Here is a 17,268-nt window from a genome sequence, read left to right on the forward strand (position 1 = left end):
TCATTCATCTCTCTTTGTGTCTTTTTCCTCTGTGGTGGTGCTTGCGCTGTCACTCAGGTTGCTGTCTGTAGTCGACTCACTCTGCTCCCCACTCTCACTGGCTGCGAACTGCACTCTCCTCCTACCCCTCTGCGCGCGCGCGCACACACACACACACACACACACACACACACACACACACACACACACACACACACACACACACACACACACACACACACACACACACATAGATAAGTATGTATTTTGGTCACAATAACAAATAGCCTATGTATTTTGGTCACTGTCTCTGAACCTTGCTTTTTCTTGGGAAGCGGGCGATGTCGTCACGTCGTTGCTCCGCCCTCTCCCATTCGTCCAACCACACACAGCGACGGTACTCTGATTGGCGGGCTGAGATGCGGTGGTGGATGGCCTGGTTCTGAACAGACACCTGGAGCATCTCCTCTCTGCGCTTCTCCCTGTTCAGACTGACATACAGTACAGTACTGTCACACCACCTTCTTTAGAACAGTGTTCCAAACACCATTTTTATGGAGTAAATATCCCTTTTTTGTTTTACATTAATTGAAAAAATCTAAGAAATTCCATAAGTTAAAAAAGAAAACGTTTAAGAAGTAGTGAAAATAACATGTAGATCGGATATTTTCACTGGTTTGGGTTCTCTTTGGGGTCTGGGGACCCCCAGGGGTCCTTGAGGCGGTTCCAGGGGGTCCCCAGCTAAATTAATGAATACAGCGTCAAAATCAGTTTAACCACTTTAACCCTTTGTAGATTTAAAAACAAATTCTTGAAACATTATTAAAATTTTGAATATTTTTAAAACAATGGAAAAACACAAATATTGTATGGCTTGTCCCTGGCACAAAATATTTTCAGATGGGGGTTTGCGGCCAAATACAAATGAATTTGGGGTCCTTGACATGAAATGGTTTGAGAGCCATTGATACAGAACACTACAACACATAGAACCACATGCACACCAACACAGAGCAATAAGATAAAACACAGAACCATATGCACACTCACAGTCACATCTCAGTGAGGGGTCACTGGTCCCATCAAACATTCAAAAGGGACCAGCAGGGAACCCATGTTACCATGCCAACATATAAACACCTGGCACCGGGTCACACCTGAGGGGGCGGAGCCTGCTATACCATCTCATTGCAGCTCCTTTCCAGGGTTCCTTATTAGTAACATGAGTGCATACTGTTTGTCAGCTCTGTGTAATTGTCTGGTCTATCTTCACAATGTTTATCGTTGCTGAAACCTACCCCTGCGCCACCCAGATGCCCTGACCTGTACCTTGTGAGCAAACAGCAACCTTCTTTGAACAAATACTGAACAGGAAAACAGTAGATTAGTCATCTGTGTTAATGTTCTGTTTTAAATGTCCAGATGGTGGTTAGTTGGCTTCATCCTCTCTGTGTATAGACTGTGTATTTGTGGCAGTCGTATTTCAGGATGTAGTGGAAGTTGTTCCTCTTACAAGCAGACCACAGCGGAAACATATAGGAGTGTCCTGATGGTGTAGTGGTTAAGCCCTCCGAATCTATACTGTATGTAACCTTATAACTGCTCAAGGATCAAATCACATCGATTAGAGCCTTCCCTCTAAGCTTTTCTAAATGAACTTAATAGAAAATAAGCAATAGGAGTGAGCTGCCATGTTTCATTATTTTAAACAGTGAAGCAGGGCAGGTCCCGTTGGCTCATTTATGTTGACCGTATAACTCATGACCTGTGTTGAATCTCAACTAAATTCTCTGTCCCTCCCTGTCCACTTCCTTTCTGTCCCTCTCTTTCTCTCTCCTCGATATTGTCCAATAAAGCAGAGACACGTTGACAAAGGACCTTTATAAACCCAGTGACCCAGTACACAGTAAAATCCTGAGTTAAAACCACTTAAACCCTACATACTGAGTTGACAGGGGTCCCACAGGGGTCTATGCTTGGTCTCCTCCTTCTTTTCACTCTACACCAAATCTCGTAGCCGAAAATAGCCGATCTACAAGCTCACAAGGCGCTTCAAAGCAACATGTTGTGAGCTTATCTGCTATTGTCAGCGAATGTTCACACCCAGAATAGAGACGCTCGGGTTCATGTGGTTAAATCAACAATGATGATTTTAGTGTAGAAGACTTGAAATACCTCCTGATCTGGTAGTGGTTCCTGTGGTCCACCACACCTTTAGAGCGCACGATGTCAGACAGTTTGGAGGCCAGGATCCTGTTGTCTTTGTCAATCGCTGACAGCTTCTCGTCCTGCAGCTAAACCAAACACACACACACACACACACACACACACACACACACACACACACACACACACACACACACTTTTGTATTACTATACGTATAGTGACGCGTTGTGAGCTTATTTGATTATTTTAGGTGTGCAACGACAGGCCTAACTAAAAAAATATTTTGTAACCATAAAACCTTTTTCTTCTGAGAATCCTGCATTGCATCAGCATTGTCCTGGCTATGCTGATTTCTCAAATGTTACTACTTGTTGGGACATTTGGCCCTCACACGTAAAGTAATACGACACACATGCGTGCAAGCGTGCATAGTGCATACATGCAAGCGTGCGTGTGTGTGTGTGTGTGTGTGTGTGTTTGTGCATGCATGCATGCGTACGTGTGTCCACTGACCTGTAGTTTCTTCAGTTTGAGCTGAACATGTGCAGGTATATCCATGCCTCTTGTATCCACTGTGGGCAAAGCAGAGCTCACCTGGACAAGTAAAAACTGGTTATTGACAGCTACTGTCAGGTGGATAAGAGTACTGGACATGTAGACAGGTGATTAAGACAAGACAGAGTATTAGTTTATTTTCAGCGAGCGCCGCCACCATGCAAGAAAGTGTGAGGGTGTTGGACAGGTGAAGACAGCATTGCATTGTACTAGGGATGGGACGATATGAAAGTTTTGACTAAAATAATTGCAGAAGAGATTTGAGAAAATGTCACGCTAAATTAAAATCTCTGCTATACGATAATCATGAGTGTTTTCTTATTGTGATAAATTCTAAGAATGATATCGTCATCCCATCATCCCTGCATTGTACCTTCTTGCGGTGTTGGTTGAACTGGTCCTCATCCCACCTCTGCTGCAGGTATCTGTTGGTAACGGGCTTCAGAGGCTGGTAGGCTCGATGCATCCTGCTGCATGGGAGAACACACACTGACTGACTGAACTACACAGTGGACACACCTGTCCTCTTATACACACACACACACACACACACACACACACACACACACACACACACACACACACACACACACACACACACACACACACACACACACACACACACACACACACACACACACACACACACACACACACACACACACACACACACACACACACTACCCCAGCAGGAGGTCTGTTAGGGCCAGTGAGGAGGTGGTTGCCATAGTGACATATCTCCCCTGTATCTCTCCTAGCTCCCCAAGTAGACAGATAGAATGGCTATTAATTATTACTGAACTCTATTCTACTGACCTCACAAACACATACACACACACACACACACACACACACACACACACACACACACACACACACACACACACACACACACACACACACACACACACACACACACACACACACACACACACACACACACACAATCTGACTACAGCACAACACAGTCTAACACGCACACGTGTAATACACACTGTCCATCACACACATGTTGTTTGCACACATACACACAAAGTTAACAATATATGTTTTGTAGATTTACTTTGCCCCCCCCATGTTCCACCTTGAAAACACAGCACTCCTTTTTCCTTATATCCCTTCTTGTTGCTTATGTTTAATAGATGCATCAGTTATGCCTGCAGATTTATGTTGGTTTATTATTCACTTATTATTTTTAGATAAACACATAATGTTTGCTTGACCACACTAAGTATGTTATTTAGATTTAGAATTAAAGCAAATTGTTGTAGACCATGCAGTGGTTCTCAAAGTGCTGTCCTTTGGGGGGGGGGGGGTTCCATGCAGGGGCCCCCCAGCAAAATGTGTTAATATAGCCTACTGTAGCGTCACAATCAGCTTAACCACTTAACCACATACTGTATGCACCTGCTATTTGATAATAGCCGATCTAGAAGCTCATAACTATGTGACGCCTTGTGAGCTCAGCTATTTTCAAATCATCTTGAAAAAATTGGAAAGAATTGGATTTTCTTTTTTAAACATAGGCCTACAAATATGGGTGTGTCCCTGGCACAAAACCTTTTCAGATGGGGGCCACGTACACATTCATTTTGGGAAAAAGTTTGAGAACCACTGGTTTAGACAGATTTGATGTTTACCTGCTATCCACTTTGTAGGGACTTTTTTTTCTTTGCACTCTACTTACGTGACCATTTACCCTGTAATTTGTTGACTAGGGATTCATGCCATTTATCTTGCACAAGAGTGTGCTTAATAATGCCTAAGTTGTGCATTTACAAATTAAATTGTGTTGGGTGTGTATGTGTGGTGTGCGTTCCTCGGTTGGCCTGTAGAGGGCAGCCTCATCCATCTATTCTATGTTGTCTTTTGACTGTCATTATTCTATTTCTTTCTCTGAAAACCCAAATTCGGGTTCATGAGCTCCAGCACCTCATAATTTACAAATTAAGCACTGTTGAGCTATGTCCCAATATAGGGCCATATACGTGGAAGGCTGCATGCTAGTGTAACCTATATAGGCCTACTCTATTCACAATGAGTATGACTGACTCAATATAGGCTACTATATCATCCTCAAATTTTAACAGACGGCCATGAAACTTCATGTCATATCTCACTCAATATCTGACAATTATGCAATTTGGGGGTCAAAGTTCAAGCCAAGGTCAAGATGAGCCACAATTGGCTCAGTTTTGCACACCTCTAGGTTGCCCTCCTTACTGCTGTAATTATTTAAATCTATCACTATCTCACTATAGGTTTGAAGTCTTCATAGTTTGAAGTGGTGTCGAACTCACAAACAGGGTGGACCCAGCAGAATTGAGGTAGTAAATAAGGAGCAACGCAGAGATTTCTTTTTCCAGAGCTTTTTTACTATGGAGTCCCGCATAGACAAAACCGCAAGTTAATCACAAGTTAAGTAACAGCACGTTTCATTGTGGTATGAAGTGGCCCATCTGTCTGACACCCTGTGTTTCATTCTCAGTGGCTATTCAATTACAATTGAGCACTTTTAATTTACATTTTTAATTTTCCACTTTCTTAAAAGACCACATCACCCATTTTCAACTTACTTTCATATAATTGGTCCTCACTAATGCTCATTATAAGATAGTACCATCTCTGTCTGCTGCTCACTGTGTCTCAGAGGTTTGGTCATTTTTTATAATTAATAAGAACAATGGCTTCTATTTCAGAATGCTAATGTTCCTGTCATTTCCTGGTAGGGAAATCTATATTGTTGAATAAAGCCTCCTTTAAATTCTGTTTTTTGAATCAGTGGGGTCAAATAGTGCTGGCATCGTGTTTTTGGGGCTGTTTAGAGTTGGCATTGTCAATTTCATGCATGCAACACTCACCTGGTCTGAGAGAAGGGGGGGGGGAATTTCCTGCCCCTTTAACTTCTGTTTTCAGAATCAGTGGGGTAAAATTGTACTCACAGAAACATTCAGCACCTCTGCAGCTAGTGAACATTGACACTTCCACAATAGCTTTAGAATGCACACACGACTAAGCAGTACAAATATTTACATACATAATGCAAATGACTAGTTTCCTTAAAACAATGCATAATGAACTGAAGATGTACCAAACTAAAGCAAAAAAATTAAGTAGAAAAAAAATAGATTTGGTGTTGATGGAAAACAGCGGTCCATGTAAGTATTCCAAGTTTACTAAATCTAGAAGTGGTTAACAAGATGACTGACATTTTAGCTGGAGTCCTGTGGCTGCATTCTCATGTGTAAACAACACATCTCCCAAAAGAAGACCTCAAAGAGAGAGTGATTAGTAGGATTCCCCAAAATAAATGCTCTCTCTCTCTCACACACACACACACACACACACACACACACACACACACACACACACACACACACACACACACACACACACACACACACACACACAGACATGCATAGTCTGTGTGTGTGTGTGTGTGTGTGTGTGTGTGTGTGTGTGTGTGTGTGTGTGTGTGTGTGTGTGTGTGTGTGTGTGTGTGTGTGTGTGTGTGTGTGCCTGCCTGCCTGCCTGCCTGCCTGCGTGCGTGCGTGCGTGCGTGCGTGCGTGCGTGCGTGCGTGCGTGCGTGCGTGCGTGGTATAGTCCTCTAATAGCAGTTTGGTAAAAATGCTGGTATTGGTAACATACTTACTCACACTGCGACCTCACACTGTAAACAAGGAAGTGGGGGAAAGTATGTGTTCTTGTCCTGTCCACTAGCCTGACTAGTAGCGGGGTCTAAGAATGGGGTCAGTTGTCTGTCCATCCGTCCATCTAGCTGCTCAACACTTTGGTCCCAAACAAAATGTCTCGCAAACTACTGGATTGCCATGGAATTTGCAGCGCACATTCATGTTCCCTGGAGGACCAATCCTACAGATTTTGGTGACTTCATGGTCTTTCCTCTAGCACCTCCCTTAGGCTACTATCCACTAATATCCACTTGCATACAAGTTAACTTTAAAATATAATGGATGGATTGCCATAAAGTTTACTGAATGTATTCATCCTACATGGAGGATTATTCCTATGCATTTGAGTGACCCTGTGACCTTTCCTCTAGCAGCATCCTCAGGACAAAATGGCAACTTTACACATAAGATATCTTATAATCTAATGGACAGACTGCAAGGTGCACTATACTGATTTTGGTGACCCCATGGACTTTCCTCGGGCACTACCATTTTGTCAAAATTTTCACTTGTTATTATTTTAGCACCTAGCTTTGACCAGAGGAGATGAGACCAGCTTTTTAGACCACATATGGTCCTATTTTGGGGCAGGTGGGATTGGCACGAGGCATGCAGCAAATGGGTGTATTTACAAAATTTGCTATGCGCTATTCTGGTACAATACATTATATGGTAAAATTTTGTTTAACACTGTACATGGTCCCTTACAAAAAAGGAATGTGGAATGTATATGCGATTTCTTCCTGTTTATAATACAATACAAATGCAATGCAGAAAGTATAAGCATGCATATAATACGAGTACAATTATTAATAATAATTATTCATTTATTTTAAAGCCATAACAATAGCACAGTGTCCCAGCTTGGGCTATAGGCTACCTGGTGGCTCAGCCAGGTTCCTGTCTTTCTATACTGACATATCTAAAAAATAGTCCCAGCTGTCCTCTGTCCTCTCTCCGTCATTCAAATTTCTCTGTAATGCGGAATGTCTGATTATTATTGCCACGTGCCAATTATATTTGTATCACCAGTCAGTCAAAGGCTGTCATTTGAATTATGTTTTTGCTGGCCGTAGATCTACAGTATGAGTCTTACGCAAGAGGACGCAACCAAGCACTATAAAGTCAATGACATTACGCCTATAGAAGTTGACCGATATTGTGCATAAAACTGAACAGTAATGGCATGTAGGATGTAAGACAATCGAATGGGATGGAGACAGAGAGAAAAGAGTGGTCTCTCCACCCATACACATATAATGTTAAATTCAGCATGAGGTCCCAATCAAATCACCTGAAAAAAAATATTTTCAAATCTAGCATGCTCGTGCAGCAATTGCACATGTCTTAGATTTCAAGATGGACTGTATTAGACTATTTTTGTTTTGGCTGGCAAACATCAACACTCTAAACTGTGTAAAAGGGACCAAAGACTGATTTAAGAGAGCTTAGATTCAGTTGAATGTGCACGGTCATTAAGACTCTAGTGATTTGGGGGGGTGTTGGGGTATGTTGTCACCTTGATGAATATGTACCATATTTTGGTGTTCATCTCATATAGACTTGTGCCGGTGTTTTTGCATGTGTGCGACTCTCTAGTATCTGTACATCCTATAAGCTGCAGGGACAGGAGTAGCCCTATTGTATTTGGCTAGTTAGTAGTATATAGATCAATATACCAATTGGCTAATACCGTTTCAAAGACTTGAGATGATTGCTCTGCAAATATTCACTCATAAATGTAGCAGTTGTCATTTCCCATGTCCTTGGTCTGCTGGCATTGTGCACAATGATGCTGGATGCAGTGGACACACACACACACACACACACACACACACACACACACACACACACACACACACACACACAACACACACACACACACACACACACACACACACACACACAAAGTGAATGCAAGATTTCCACCGGGCAGAGATAGTAATGATAATAATAATAATTACTATGTTATTCGATGTGGAGCACCAACCTCACAGAGACAAATTCCTTGTATGATAAATTGGCAATACAAATAATTCTGATTCTGAGTGAACAAGAGTGAGGAAAAGCATGAGGAGGTGAACTTCTGACCGTCTGGCTCCAGTGAGGAGACAGACAGACAGACAGACAGACAGACAGACAACAGACAGACAGACAGACAGACAGACAGACAGACAGACAGACAGAGAGACACACACACACACACACACACACACACACACACACACACACACACACACACACACACACACACACACACACACACACACACACACAGAGAGAGAGAGAGAGAGAGAGAGAGAGAGAGAGAGAGAGAGAGAGAGAGAGAGAGAGAGAGAGAGAGAGAGAGAGAGAGAGAGAGAGAGAGAGAGAGAGAGAGAGAGAGAGAGAGAGAGAGAGAGAGAGAGAGAGAGAGAGAGAGAGAGAGAGAGAGAGAGACACACACACACACACACAGAGAGAGACACACAGAGAGACATAGAGAGTTGACCATAGATATATATAAAGGCTAGATGGCTCAAGGGGACGGAGCAAGCGTAGCTCAACCGCGGCCATCTTGAAACAGTCATTCATAACATTATGTCTATGGTGCATATACTTTGAAATAACCATAGCGTGCTCAATTTTCATCCGATTTTCAAACGGTTTGGTGTGTTGTAAACACCAAAGATGTAGTTATGATACTGCATACTATAATTATAATCATGTTTTAATATAATATAATATAATATAATAATATTTTTTTTTTTTATAATTTTATAATTTTATTACATCTTTGGTGTTTACAAAACACCAAACCGTTTGAAAATCGGATGAAAATTGAGCACGCTATGGTTATTTTAAAGTATATGCACCATAGACATAATGTTATGAATGACTGTTTCAAGATGGCCGCCATGTGGCAACGTCGTACTCCATTGGCCAGCAGCGCGGGTGAGTCATCTAGCCTTTATATATATCTATGGAGTTGACTCCCTCCAGCATGTCTAAAGCCAACATTATCATATCCTTGTTGCCGGGGTAACCAGCCTGGAATGTCCCCCCCAGACAGCCTGGTTAACATGTGTGTGTGTGTGTGTGTGTGTGTGTGTGTGTGTGTGTGTGTGTGTGTGTGTGTGTGTGTGTGTGTGTGTGTGTGCGTGCGTGCGTGTGTGTGTGTGTGTGTTTCACTGGGTATCTGCATAAATGTATTTATGTATGTATGTGTCTGTGTGTGTGCAGACACGTGTTGCAAATAAGATGACAGCATTGTGTGTGTGGGCCGGGGTAGGTGGTGTGAGAGCATATGTGGGTGGGTGGGGGGGGCATTTTATGCATTTATTTTTTAGACAGGTTAGTATGGAAAGACCCAAGAGCAGAGAGGAGAGACATGCGAGAAGGGGATCAGATTCGAACCCAGGTCCTCACACTCATTAGGAGCTGGTTGAGCCACCAGGTAGCCTACCTCAAGACAAAAAAAAAAACAAGGTAATTATTGTTTTATTAGATTAGCTAGCAGAGTGAAGAGGAATCCAATACATTGTCTACAACATGTAATTAAAAATGGACCTTTGCAAAAACAAATATATAAAAGGTTTTAGTGCATTAAACAGAATTTATTTAGCACCTTGTTTGATTTCCATCCCAGTCTCCACACAAATAATAGAGCTGTATAATAAGAGTTAAATTAATTAAACAAAATAATTGAGCAGCAAGAACTAACAAGGCTGGCTGCATATTTAAACACATAGATAGATAGAAGTAAAATAAAATAGTTTTTTTTTTGCCATTTTTTCCTCCCTAGTGTACATGCCTTTCTATTGTACAGTGTACATATTTCTCTTTATGTTCCCTCCAAGACCGTCTCGTCTCCCTTCCCTCTCCTCTCTAAATGCGCTTTAAAATGGTGGAAACATGGGGAGAGAATCCCGATCTGTCTAATATCCAGTTGCGGGTTTTCAGCAGGATACCTCCCTGTCAGATTCCAGTCCAGGAAATCCAGTCTCCACGTTTCTACTGGTTGGTGACATTGTACTGAGAGATATGCATAGGGTTATTTTAGCCTTGTCTTCTGTATTGTTATAATATTTAACATGCCTTTTGGAATATGCCTTACAAGCACCTTTTATAATTCCAGAGGGCCTAGAAAAGCGTATATAATGCCTTGTGTACGTATTCAATACTACCCACTATACTAATAATAATGATAATAACAATAATATAATATGAATCAGGATGCACTCAACTAGAGCTTATAAACTCTGGTGTTATAATTATGAAAACTACATAAAAAAAAGAGTTCAGCTATTAAATTGGCCAACCTAATAGTAAACCTCTGATTAAAATAGTTGACTATTAACCACTTAAACCCCAGCATCGGTATTGTGGGGGAAATAGCAAATCTACGCGTTGCCTCGCATTGTGAGCTTGTCGATTGGCTTGGCTATTTTCAGCGAAAGCTTTCCCCACAATAACAGAAAACAGAAAATACACTAGTATTGAGCCCTGAGGGACCCATATGCGGTTTAAGTGGTTAAACTTGGAGGAAGTGCTGCCTGGGAGAGTAACCCAAGGCAAAAACAGTCCCCTGAGCAGAGCTACAAACAGCCATTTAGACAGAATATAACAGTCTACTATCGGGTTATTTTTCTGTCTAATCTAGGAATATATAATCGCCCATGTGGAAACAAACGTGGCGTTCCGTTAACCGTGGACTACCGTGGACCGTTTCCAACCGGGCACGAAAGGGGATGTTTTGAACCGGTATTAGTCGGTTTTTTGAACGGAGTGTCGGTGTGTGATGGCTGCAGTGCACTGACTGAACTGGGATCTTCTCTGGGATTTTCTAAATGGGAGCACGTTGATTGATCTGTCTGTAACAATCAAACCACGTTTTTAACCGCTTTCCGACGGGGGAATCACTGGATCCTTATGGAGTGCACGTAAATAAGTGCTGCCGGATTGGGGTTTGTTCACGGGGGGTAAGTAAACGGCGTGAAGTTGCGACTACGGCCGGAGGAATTTTTTGTTTGTTTGAAACGCGGGTTAGCCTGCGTTAGCTTAGCCCCCGTTAGCCTAGCATCCCAGTGAGCTAGCTGTTGTCTTTGTCTGGGGAGAGCGGAGGGGCAACTGAGAAAATTAATATACACAGGGGCAAAAATCACCTCCTCGCATCTTGAGATGCCCTGTAAAATCAACAATAAGGCGATCGAAAATATCCAATAGATCCAAAAATGTCTCCAGTTGGAATTATTTGACATTTACTGGTTCAGGGTGATATCTTGTCGTTAAACTACACTTTTCAGAAACAACTCTTGTTCTTTTGGTTTTCTTTTTTATTTATTTGAAAAGGTAAATGCATGCACACTGACTAGATAATAAGTGCCCCGTCCTGGTTATATAAAGTGCCCACAGGCGTTAGGGGACAACATTCTGCACCCAGAAAATGTATTTCCTCTACAAGCTAAGAGCTAAGCCACTGACAGGGCCTCATGGCCTGTGTTTTTATCCAAACAACCTGCATATTGTTTTTATTTACACACTTTATCACTGTCAGATACGTAGCCACATGCGTAATGCAAACGACTCCTATATGCTGTGTGTCGCGATAAGCGGGTAAAAAGTCAGCAAATGTGACTAGATTACACCGGGATGATCTTGACACTAAAATCCAGCGCTAGCCAGTCAATCACGGCTAACGTTAGTCGTCTTAGCCTCTCGGCTAATTGGGCTAGCCAAATAAGCTGTTTTCTGTGGTGACGTTAACTCTTCTTCAACGGTCTATTTGAGAATGTACAGTAAATGCTAGCGGAACCCATCAAAGTATTGTGTCCTCTCCTAGCTGGTGCAAAGTTATCGTGATTAAACCTTTAGCAGGGGTCGTTATGCTTTGAGCTGAGTGTTTGGCTAAATGATCCCCACCTTCAGTTCACAGACTGAACTGTGTGACCTGGAGCTACTAGCGCTCAAGCTAACAGTAGTAAGTGGTGAGGAGGTTCAGCAGGGCTCATAATGTCAGTTGGCTAGTTAATAGCAGGTTAGCATCCAGTTTACATAACCTGAGCTAACGTCCACAGGCTGCAGATGGTTATTATACAGTCAGAAACCCAGAAGCACATTATGGTCAAGTAAGAAGGTTCAAGAAGGGGCTTATTTGTCACTTACTCATACAGGTACAAGCAGTGAAATGTTGGGTTCATACAAGGTGTTGGTTTTGGGGCAGAGACATGGAGCGTAACATGATCACAACAGACCAACTGTGTACAAGGATCTCACATACGGCCTAACATAACATTCTACAACAACACATTGTGACTTGCACAGAACTGACAATGAGGTAGTCTAGCTGTGTGTTTTTGTGTTGTACAGATAAGGGAGTGAGTACAGAAGTCATGGGTTCCAGTATACCAAGAACCTTCTTGTGCTGGGATACTATCTTATAATATGGTACATAGTGCATGGAAACATAAACATAGGAATAAATATATTGAGGCATAATTGTAGTAAATATAATGACTATGTTCAGGAGAGGTTGTCACATTGTGTGTAACACTGTGGAAACCGCTTAATTGGGCCAACCTGAACGCAGCCACCTCAGTGACATTTCAATTGAAGTGAGCTCTGTAGTACAGGTATATACTAATCAAGTGTAGTGTAAGGGCACCCTCACTTTTAAGAACACCAGAGACAATCTTATGAATGGAAGTACAATTTTTAAGGTAATGAATGTTTGGCTTTGTATTTAAATGGTTTGTAGTTGTTCTGGAATACCGATCCATTACAGCCAAAGCTCAGATGCTGAATATTCTGTTGAAAGTCACTCTGGAAATGAGTGTCTGCCAAATCTCTAATGTTGTTGCCGTTGTATGTCCAAAACCTGTGTCCAAAACCGTTCCTTTTTTATTATATTTTGAAAACCTATGAAATGGAGAAAATAGCTGATCCACAAGCTCACAACGCATACGCATTGCATTTTGAGCTTGTAGATCTGCTAAGTTTTGTGCAACACTCTTGTATGATGTGGGTCGGGAGCTGCCATAAGACGATGTACAAAGAAAAATAAACGTATAAAGTTGACATATGGAGATACTAGGTTTCTGCCCGACGGCAGCAATATATTAAATGCTTAACATTTGGGGGGAGGGTTCTTTGTAACTAGTCTCAGTATAGCATTATTATGACTCAGGTGTGTCCGCATTCGTACATTTGTCTGAAAGCAACACGTTCTCATAATTGTTTTCCCCATCTGATGGACATTCACTAATTTTGTGCAATAGCTCATGCAATTTTTTTTTGTTGCTGGAACAATTGGTGTTCTTGCAAATTTAGTTGTAGAGAAATATATTTTGCAATTGCACTTGTAAGTTGTAAGGTGTTCAGATCTGGACACAGGTGTTGGCGAAATAACCAAAATATGAATTCACTAACTGCACTAACATTTGCTTTTTTCTGAGAAAGATGGCGCTCTCTTTCAGGGTGCCAAATACCTTTCATGTATTAAGAAACCGGCTTGGGTGTTTGGATACACGTGTATAAACGATAAGTACAATGCACATACACAGACAAATATGTAAGTTTAGAGTACATACAAACCTGTGAGTACAATGTACAAACATGTAAAGACGGTGTACAAAAACAAACGTGTAAAACCATGTACATACAAACTTGTATATATAATGTACATACACAAACATAAGTACAGTGAGTGCCCATATACACAAACATGCAAGTACAGCGAACATACACAAATATGTAAGTAAAATGTATTTACACAAGCATGTAAGTACAGTGTACATTCACAAATCTGCAAGTATACTTTCACAGACAAACACGTTGGTACAGTGTAGACATGCAGTAAATACATAAATGAGAGAGACAACGATGATTTTTTTTTACACCACCAGAAAATTGGGTACATCTGGAGTAATAGTAGTAGACTACATCTTCTGTACCTGCTGCTGAACCAATTACCTTAGACTATTTGGTTTCTTTCCTAGTAATATTCCTGTCGTCATTTGACTGTAGTCTAACTTTTTGGGTTTCCCTGGATGTCTATCAATTCACTAAATTAATTGTGATGTTGCTGATCTAAGGACAGATGATTATTCTAATGTTTGATGTTTGAGGAGTCGGTTAAATGTAAAAAACATGAGTGGAAAATAATGAATATGATGCTAAAATGATTTTTATATCATAAGTAGACCCTGAGCGTGAGCCATATAGTGGCCATTTTTTGACGACGTCTGTATCGACAATCATGAAGCCAATGTGTCCCTATTGTGGGCCCAACATTTTTGAAAGTTGCAGAAAAATTCAAAAATAACTGATCTGCAAGCTCACAACACATCGCATTATTAAAAATGTAATAAGGGTATTTCTTTTAAAACACTTCTGGGGTAATTTCTTACATCTACTCTGGCTTTTGTGGTCACCCGCCCAGACAGTGTTTTAAGTTGCTTGATTCAATATTTAGATATTTCATATATTAATTTGATCAGACACGCCCCCTCCTATGTAAACCAATTAGATAGACTTTTTATTGATCCCATCATGAGGGAAATTGTCGCCATGGCAGTTACAGCAGTCTTAAAAAAACGACAAAGAACACAGATGAGATCACAGCAGGTATGAAAGCTACAATATTGGTCTTATGACCATGGACCAGGCAGGACGCCTGGTGATTGATCATCTCCATCATTGTACAGCTTCATGGCTGCCGGCACGATAGACTGACCCAGTCCATCGCTCTTTGTCTTGGAATGATGAATCTGTGTTCACCCCTGGCACTCAGCCGCCCTACTATTTCCTTCTGGAGGTGGTTGGAGGGGTTAGCCATGATAGCCATCACAGCTTGTTCATTCAACTTCAAACATAAGCCACGTTTTCACTACAGTGCCAGAATTCTTTCAGCAAAATAATAAGCATAACTTGCTGGACTGGCAATGGGAGAGACCGTTTTCACACGCCCTCATTGGCAGCAAAAGTTCTGGTATAGCCTGATAAGCCACTGTTTTTTAAAATTTATTTTCTAATGGTATAGTACTTTATACTCTCGCGAGAGGTGACGAGAGGTGGCAAGATACATTTTTCTCTCTCAATCATTATTATCATGGGGATGCTGGGGTTAACAGGTAGAGTCGTTTTATTAATTTTTAATCGGCCACACAAAATCATGCAGGACAGCCGTGTGTGTCGGTGGTCAACAAATAGCCTATTCCATATTCGGATATTCCTTAGAATATTAAAAATAAAAGATTGTTCGACTATAAAAATTAAGGTACTTCGAATTAGAATAAATATTTATCTGCCGTGCGAGTTCTCGTGAGACTCTGCCTGGGCGCATGTAACCTTAAAACGGCAGCTGATCTCGCGAGGTCACAGAGGCAGAAGAGAGAAGTCTCCCCTCAAGGCTTTACTTCATCATATGGTGGTGTTGTGCACGAACGCGAGCCGATCTACAAGTCCACAAAGCATTGCTGATGCAACGCTTTGTGGACTTGTAAATTAGCTGTGTTTGCCACGCGGCACCGTCAAACACCGAAGGATAAATCAGCTGCCTCGCGGTCTTCACACCGGCCCCACAGTCTTCACACCGCAGACACACACAGTAATCAGACTCACACGCTGCTCGGTAGAAAGCACACACGTTTAATCATCACGCAACGTCACTTAAATTGATTAAAATGATAACAGGTCAAGCTGAAACGGGTGATTCATTTGGTAGTGATGGCAGACCGTTTACAACGAGACTCAGCCAAAAAAGTGATGTTAAAACTATGTATGGATTGTCCCTCACTGTAAAACTCCCTCAATTGTCACATTTCATATTGTAGCCTAATTTAATTTAAACAAATAACAAATGCTCGCTCGGCTCTACCACGTCCACGATGACTGGAATTTCTCTCACAAAAAAAGAGTTAAATGTTCTCAATGGAAACTTTTTGCACTTTTTGAAAATATCAAAACATTGGTAATCTAGGACTAATTATATGTATGTATACAAGCTATCTCTCTCGACAGACATCCATGGGTCACATCCTGGGCCACAGGTTGACAAACATAAGAGATGGTATGACAGGTAGACTTGCATTTACTTTAAGAATGTAGACGGACACATCCAGCTGCTACTGCATAATGTTAGTTTCCCAGATCAGCAACATTGCAGTGGATTTCTGTTGAATCCTTGACTTGACTGCACATATTCAACAGGATGGCAGGCCACAGACCTGGAGCCAGTTGGGTAGAGCAGAGCTGAGTGAGTAGCTATTGTGTAGTGCTACATCATCACTCAGCCAACCTCCGATCTGTTACATCACGGTGTGTCTGTCTGCCGGCCCAGGGAGCTGTTAGCAGTCTGCTAAGTCGGTCCCTGACATCCTGCCTGTTGGCCCAGACCCAATAAACCTGCTGGGACAACCCAGCTGTTGTCAGAGGGAACCAGGAAACTTAAATTAGCCAGTCTGACTGTGCAGCTGTTTGCCTTTGGTCAGCATCACATTTACGGGTCCAAAAGGGCAAACATGCCCCGTGAGCTCTCTGAAATCCCATAAAGTCAGTTGGAGGGGGGGGGGGATACAACACAATTTTCAGAGGCAAATGTCACAAACAATATAGGGAACGTACAAATATTTCAAAATGGTCCATTTTCAGGAGTGAATGGAGGGCAGATAGTAGTGGTGTTTTGAAGTTCGAACAGGTTAGAACATTGTGTAGTCTGCGCCAAATGGCTGGGAAGGAGACTTCTAGTGTGTGTGTGTGTGTGTGTGTGTGTGTGATATTCAGGTGCCTGAACTCCTCTCAGCTCTGTTGATTTGATTTGGTGACAAGCTTATTAGGTTTGCGTAATTGTTGTATCCATCAGACACTGGCTGACAGTCTCTCCTGCCCCAATTCTT

General features: G+C 41.8%; 2 protein-coding genes across 2 annotated transcripts in view; one reads left to right on the top strand and one right to left on the bottom strand.

Annotated features, from left to right (window-relative positions):
• On the bottom strand, positions 1-3,167 carry LOC308092295 (sperm axonemal maintenance protein CFAP97D1; the record flags this gene model as incomplete). The annotated part of the gene is made up of 5 exons (XM_080438145.1): positions 1-129; positions 296-470; positions 2,155-2,273; positions 2,660-2,740; positions 3,075-3,167. 5 exons carry the CDS (start codon positions 3,165-3,167, stop codon positions 1-3), a joined length of 597 nt encoding a protein of 198 aa, XP_080294271.1.
• Positions 3,168-10,966: 7,799 nt separating this feature from the next.
• Positions 10,967-17,268, top strand: part of LOC308091475 (zinc finger protein 609-like) — a 40,657-nt gene continuing 34,355 nt past the window's right edge. The window contains exon 1 of the mRNA XM_080437109.1: positions 10,967-11,355. The gene's annotated coding sequence lies outside the window, so the exon portion shown is untranslated. The remainder of the gene's footprint in view (positions 11,356-17,268) is intronic.

Source organism: Gymnoscopelus braueri (genome assembly GCF_963280865.1).
Source record: "Gymnoscopelus braueri genome assembly, chromosome: 9".
NCBI classification, from domain to species: Eukaryota; Metazoa; Chordata; class Actinopteri; order Myctophiformes; family Myctophidae; genus Gymnoscopelus; species Gymnoscopelus braueri.